At 42.5% G+C, this 7126-nt stretch overlaps 2 protein-coding genes across 3 annotated transcripts in view; both read right to left on the bottom strand.

Annotated features, from left to right (window-relative positions):
- PNLDC1 (PARN like, ribonuclease domain containing 1) overlaps nucleotides 1-450 on the bottom strand; it is a 15155-nt gene extending 14705 nt beyond the window's left edge. Inside the window, exon 1 of the mRNA XM_006915068.3 lies at nucleotides 375-450. Within this exon, the coding sequence (XP_006915130.1) occupies nucleotides 375-450 (76 nt within the window). The remainder of the gene's footprint in view (nucleotides 1-374) is intronic.
- Nucleotides 451-1985: 1535 nt separating this feature from the next.
- On the bottom strand, nucleotides 1986-6843 carry MRPL18 (mitochondrial ribosomal protein L18). 2 transcript variants are annotated; one of them, XM_006915037.3, is made up of 4 exons: nucleotides 6671-6837; nucleotides 6200-6386; nucleotides 2885-3116; nucleotides 1986-2363 (listed from the first exon to the last, which is right to left on the bottom strand). In XM_006915037.3, exons 1-4 carry the CDS (start codon nucleotides 6720-6722, stop codon nucleotides 2292-2294), a joined length of 543 nt encoding a protein of 180 aa, XP_006915099.1. In that variant the 5' UTR covers nucleotides 6723-6837; the 3' UTR covers nucleotides 1986-2291. The 2 variants fall into 2 exon arrangements, with proteins under 2 accessions (XP_006915099.1, XP_015447384.1); XM_015591898.2 differs by having other exon boundaries at nucleotides 2296-2363; nucleotides 3034-3116; nucleotides 6671-6843.
- Between the last annotated feature and the right edge of the window lie 283 nt (nucleotides 6844-7126).

Below are 7126 nucleotides of genomic sequence, written 5' to 3'. Positions count from 1 at the left end.
TTCCTGCTGGAAATGCTGCAGGTGGCAAACGTACTCTGCTCAGCTTCTTGGTGCTCAAGAGGCCAGGTGAAGTCAAGAAGGGAAAACGGAGGGAGCCAAAGCAAGGACAAGCCTGGCCACCCCTGTCTGCAGGCTCAGCTCCACCTGCTCACAGCAGGGCCAAGGGGATAAATGCTGCTTAAATGTCCCACTGCCCAGGCCGAGAAGGGATCTCCCGGTCCTCCAGGAGGGCCCGCTTTGAGCGTCCCGCGGCCTGGTGACTGTCCTGGCTGGGCCTCACCTCTCTGCCCTGTCCCACCCGTGCCACACCCACCGCAGGCTCGCAGGGACAGGGGTCTCCTCCTGCGACAAGGCCCGGAATCCCGGAGCCTTACCCACGAAGTCCGCGCCCAGGACGAGCTCCTGCAGCAGAGGGAGGCTCTGCTCGAACTCGTCGGCGCCCACGTCCATGGCCACGCAGCTCGTCCGAGGGCGCCCAGTGCGGCCATGCGCAGCCACGCGCTTCCGCCGCGCCGCTGGCCTTAAAGGGCTCGCGCAGTAAAACCGGCCGCCCCCGCGCCGCCACCAGTTCCGGGAGCCCCCAGATTGGGCCTGAGCTGCTGGCCACGCACCACCTGCCCAACAGGTGTTTGCTTTTACACCTTGCCCACTAGGGCGAAGGGTTGGTTAGACTCCGCCTTTAAGATCAAAGCCCGTTTTACCTTGCTCCGCAGCAATTTCTTTGCAGTCCAAGGTGAGCGTGTCGTTTACATAGACCTAGAATGTTAAGGGGAGAGTAAGGCCCGGAAAAGGGTGAAACCAGACCATCGACAGCACCTGAAGCAATTGCAGTTAAGTAGCTACTGCAGGTACGACGGGGGAGGGGCAGAGGGGCCACTTCGTGTGTTTCCTAAATCAGCACTTCTCCCCAAGTTCACCGTCCTCACCGGTATAGGTTGGTCCCTATTCCCTCCCCCACACTCCATCTTTTCCTCACTTTATTGGGCATCATAGCTGTCCTTAATACCTTGTAGCAAAGCGTCAAAGATCGCACCTGAAGGAATCCTTGGTGCAGAGACCATCTAGAATAGTATTCCTTGCAGGAAAAAAATCCCTGCCTACAGCATCTTACAGGTAGGTGATCCTGGTTTCGCCATTGAATTTCCAAACTCACTAGTCCAGTCCATCATCTAATTCCCCCTTTGAATTCTAGACTTGTTTCAACAGCCTTCTAGATTAGAACCGTGGTCTTCAAAGTGAGATGCTCCAATCTTTAAGAGGGAAGAAAATATTACAACTACTTTGTGTCTCCACTCGGGTATTTATTGATCAAAGGGGCCTATTGCATTCTGAATCACTCATACATTTTAAAAATGTTGGTGCATACGTGAATACTCAGATTGAGAGTAAACATTGAATACTCAGATTGAGAGTAAAGTTATTTTGCTCCTATATAAATATATAATTGGGCACACATTTAATACTTGGAGGTAAAATGCTCTAGAAGCCACCTTAACTGTTTACAGGTTCTTCCTCTTCATGTCTTAAATAGGCAGAAACAGTTAATACCTTACTTTGATTTAATCAACTGTTTTAAGATAACTGAAATGATTCCCATTTACCCCAACTTCAGTTTTAATTTAGAATGCACTTCAAGCTTCAACTCCTAACAAATTTTCACTTCATAGCAATTTGGCATACACTAATCCTGTCCCTTTAAACCTCTTTTGTTCCTCCTCGCATTCCTTTTTCAAATCTGGTTCTGCCTGTTAGGATCCAGACCTCCAAATGAGGTCAGAATTTGTCCCTTTTACCGACATATTACTAAGACTGTTTATAGTAAGTTGAAATTTCTTATTTTTTAAAAAACACCTCCTCACCCAGAGCAGCAACACTTACCATTACTGAGATCACTATAAGCTAGACATAACACGTGCTTTGCATAAACCTATGTGTACTCTTGCCACAGTGAGCTCAAAGGTGAAGAGATTTAGTATAACCAGAAATTAAGAGTTTGTAAAATGCCTTTATTCTTTAACTTAAAACATTTGTCCTTTAAAAGTTAATTACAACTTGTGACAGCTTTTCTCAGATACTCCTCTCAAATCCGAGAGGGAAAGAATGTAGTCCTTGATTAAAAAAAAAAAACCCACAAACACATGCACGAGGGGAGGTGGGGTGGTTTTAACTATTAACAACATCGCAGCTAGATTATTGCATGAAACTTCCAGGCGGTCTGTTCTTCCACGCGCTCTCTTCTGATGTAACAGCTGGCAGCTTTATATTCACACGCTCCAAAGAATGCTGCTATTTCATTCATAGATTCTCCGAGGCTCCTGAAGCACCACACCGCCTTCTGTCATGGCATTCCGTAGTCGTTGCATCTAGTTTGAAAGATCAGAAAAAAATGAGGTTAAGTCAGCACCACAAGATGACAATAAAGAGTTCACTTAACAAGAGAAAGAAATAAATGATTTGCTTTTTGCTAACTTCCCAGCCTACACCGGTTTTCCAGAAAGTAATCCTAGTAATGACATAGATAAGAAAGTACAGAATATAGACACGGCAAGGATTAATAGTGGCATTTTAAAGCACTATACAGAGAAGATGTCAACACATAATAGGAAAGTGGAGTGGTCGCCATTGTGGAATCAGTCACCGTGGGTTTGACACCTCTCCCAAACTGACTCTGGACAAGTGGCCTCCAGGTACTTACATACAGAACAGGGAACACTATTCCTGACCCTTGGCTGCTCTGAGGATGAAATTAGGTAATGCACCCCAGGATACTTACCTCAATCTGACAGGTGAAAAAACCTTAATAAATGGAACTATTATTATGATGTAAGTATGTAATATCAAGAATTAACGCGAAACTTGTTAAAGTACATGAAAACAAATATACCGAGTCTGAGGCTGCCTCCCACGGAGTTGGTTGGTAGACCATGAAGTTGATTCCTGCTTCTAAGCATCGTCCTGCCAGCACCCGTCCTATACTCTCACAAGCCACCACGTTTCTGGTACTATACAGGTACTTTTTAATAGCCCATTCACGAGTGGATGCCGAAACCACAACCTGTCCATTTCGATGCTCAACGACTGCTTCTATATGATGCTGAGTCCTTACAACTCGCAACCTAAATGAGGTGAGAAGAGAATAAAATCATTAAAGAATCCTAAAGGCAAGTGCCCTTAGGTGAATAAATATGCCTAAATATTTTGTTCATTTACTTCAACATACTTAACTTGGATTTTACCGGGGAAAGGTGTTTTTCCTCTGCCTTTATGAGGGAGTCCTCAAAAATAAACTAAACACTCTCAGTTAACCTCAAATATCCAAGAGAAATTTGGTATTTCTGAGAGCTGAGATTTATTTATACAGCACCTACTTCAAAAAAGGATTTGAGGAGGCAGAGCTAAGTTGCTGACCCTACACTAGGTAAATATATGCTTACTCTATACTTTTAATTTACTCGCTAACACCAAAACAAATGTAAGATGGATCGAAGACTTAAATGTAAAAACAGAAATCATAAGAGTACTAAAAGACATGGGAGGAATTTTTTATAATCTCTAAGGTAAGCCTGTTTAAATGACATGAAACCATGTCATATGGCTTTTGAAAAAGATTGACAAACTTTTCCACATTGATGGAAAACAAAAACAGTAAAAAGAAGTCAAAATGCAAGCAATGAAACAAAAAAATATTTTAAACTCATGTATTGTTCAAAGCGGTTATTTTCATGTCAAAAGCTCCCCATAAATCAGTAAGAAAATGACCAATACCTTAATAGCAAAGAATATAAAAGACCATTTGCAGAAAAGGAAAATATAAATGACTTTTAAGCCCATAAAAATGACCAATATCATTGCTAAACTGCATGGACAAAACAAGTCATTGCAACAATATTTGAAATCATAGAAAATAATCATCAATAGGGTGCCAGCTACCTAAAACATCCATGCAACGGTATTCTATACAGTTACTAAAAAGAATGAAGCGGCACTTTACGATGATGATGCTAACGTTTATTGAGCACTTACTGTACCAGGAACTATTATAATTGTTTACAGGTACAGTTCATGTCTCAAAATAACCCCATTATTATTTCCTTTTTTTTTTTTCAGCCTGCAGAAATGGACATAGTAATGTTAACTATCTTTAGCAATATTACAACTAATGGTAAATAATGGAATGGAATTTAAGTTCAGGAGTCTGCCTGAAGAGCCAATGTTTTGACCTGACCCAATGCAAAGGATTTCCAAGATGTATTTGTGTGTGTATGTGTATGTTTTAGGGGAGAGGTGCAGTGTATATGGTGTGCTAAGATTTATAATTTAAAAACTACAAGTTTATACTTACATGCATAGACTATCTCTAGGATATACAAAAAACTATTTTGGATTTTATAACACATGTACATATTATACATTTAAAAATCAGGCTTATGTTAAAAAAAAAAAAACCACTGAAATTACAGACTACACTAAGATTCTCAGTGTGAAAAATACACTAGATTTAGAAACATGGGTTCTACTCCTGGTTTGGGGGTAGCCTGATTTTGAGGGGTCAACAAACTTTTTCTATAAAGGGTCAGATAGTAAATATTTTCGGCTTTGTAGGCCATATGGTCTCTATCACAACTGCTTAATTTAATTATAGTAGTACTAGAACAGCCAGGTGAGAATAAGTGCTGGCTATGTTCCCACAAAACTTTCTTTGTGAATAATGAAATTTGAATTTGATATAATTTTCACAAGTCACAAAATATTATTTGGATTTTTTTCAACATTTAAAAAAATCATAAAAATGTTTAGCTAGTAAGCCAGCTTTGGCCCATGGGCCATAGTCTGCTGTTCCTTGTCTTAAACCATTTGTTCAACAAAGGGATAGGACTCATCTCTAAGGTCACTTCCTACTATTATATGCCAAAATTCTATGTTGTTAATACTGCCAATAGGGTAGATGGGGCAAAAAAATGGGAAAATAAACTTTAATTACTTAAATGATCCAAATATCGACAGTAATTGGCTGGGTGGTTCAAAAGAATTTTAGACTTAAGATCCAGATTATTTCAAAATGGAACTGCTTATTCCCTTTGACTCCTTCCTGTACACACTTAAGTAAAAATGCATCATAGCAACTGTAACACTTCATTATCCCTATCCCAATCTCTCCCTACGAAACTGTTAAGACTTTTGCTGATAGGGATGACAGCTACTTTATCTTTGCATTTCCTGCATCTAGCACAATGCCTCTGAGGTGACATAGGCCTAATGTTTATCGAATGACAAAATGGACAAAAGAATTCATTGCAGCAATGAATATGACACAGTGATGATTTCTAACTTGCTCTTATAACTTTATACAATTTTTAAAAAATATTCTATTTTTGACAAATCCTTACCAAGTAGATAAGCTGCTGCACAGTGGTAATAATTAGTGCCCTGGGTCTGAGGTCAGACGAAACATGTTTGAATTTTACCTCTGGAGCTTACTAAAGTTGTCTCCCTAAGCCTCAATTCCCCTGCTCCTGTAAAATGGGGGAAATGATCGTACCTGCTTAATAAAATAGTTTTAAGGATTAAATGCATGTAAAGCAACTAGCACAGTTCCTGGAAAACAAGATGTTCAATAAATAACCATCTTCATAATAGACTCCTAACGGGTTTTCAGCTTCTACCCTTGCTCCTTAAAAATGTGTTCTCCCTAAACAAACCAAAATTATCTCTAATTCAAGCTCAAACTTTAAATCGTTTCATGGTTTCTCACTGCAGTGAAAATAAAGCCTAAAGCGCTTACTTTGATTTACAAAGTTAATAATCCATATTCTACCGACTTCTCCATTTTCATCTTATACCATTCATGCTTTGCCTGCTGAGATCCAGGCCTTTTAGTTTCTCAAAGGCACCAAACTCATATCCACCTTGTTTCCTCTGCTGGCAGTGCTCTTCTTGGCCGGCTGTTTGGCTTTTTACTGTCTTTTAGAAGGGCCTCAGAGTGGCACCCAGTCCCTCATTCAACCATCATCTTCTTTAAATTTTCTCGGTGACACCTACTTACAGTGTTTGTTTCCGACCTCCTCCTTTCCTTAACCCCCTCGCACTTTAGCTTCCTGAGAGTAAAGTCCCCAACAGTATCTAGCATGCTCGTTGATGAATTGATGAAAATTTGGAGGGCACCGTGCACTGCTCTGTTGTTAGTCAAAAACTTAATTACCTGTGCCAGAACTCACGGGAGGGCCACACTGTCCCCCAACCCCGCTCTTTCCTGGCTAGAGCTAAGAGCTCCAGGTTCCGGGGGTTCCGGTTGATGAACTCTGGGGCAATTGCTTCGTTTTCCAGAGGGTCCACTTCGGGTTTCACCTCTGGCTTGGAACTGGTTGAGAACACTGCGACCCCACACCCTAAGAATGGAAACAACCAGACGGATCTTTAAAAATGACAAATATGGACAGAACAGGACTATCCCTATCCACTCCCCCAATCTTCGCAATCTGGAAGGGGGACAAAAGGTATGTTTGGTCACAGGGTCCGGTTATCACAGGTCTCAATCCTTAATTTTCTACGACTGTCATGTCAATGCTGGTAGTTCGTTTACTCTTCGATGGAGTAAGCTGAATATAAAAACTTGAACATGCATGATTGTGCAGGCCGCGAGGGTTAATCTATAGATTAGTGGGAAGATTACCGGGGTTCCTGCAAATCGACAACAACTCCCGACACCGCGACCGAAGCGCCATCGCTGAGGGAGATCACGGGCAAAGCCTCGGCCTCCTTTTCTCACCAGCGACCTAGCAGCACGCCAGCGGCGCCCATATTAATTCATGGTAGAACCTTACAATCGCATAGGGCGTCAGCGCCTCGACCCGGAACTAAAAAGCGCCCTGCCACTGAGTGGCCGAGAGGGCAACCTGTTATCCCCGCATCTCCAATCACCACTTACGCTGGGCGCACGCAGACACCAGAGCCGACCAACCAACTCGCAGTAGCGCACTTAGGGGCGGGCCCGACCCTTAGGTTGGGCGACGCTTTGTGCCAGGTTCCCGCGTCAGGCGCTCGCATCTTCACGTTACCTCGGGTCGCAGAGCTTAGACCCACCCCTGTCGGACGGACGGACGGACGGACGGTCCAATCACCACTTACG

This window comes from Pteropus alecto, unplaced genomic scaffold, assembly GCF_000325575.1.
Source record: "Pteropus alecto unplaced genomic scaffold, ASM32557v1 scaffold195, whole genome shotgun sequence".
Classification (NCBI taxonomy): domain Eukaryota; kingdom Metazoa; phylum Chordata; class Mammalia; order Chiroptera; family Pteropodidae; genus Pteropus; species Pteropus alecto.
Note: the sequence above shows the minus strand (reverse complement) of the source record. Positions and strands in the feature narration are given on the sequence as shown.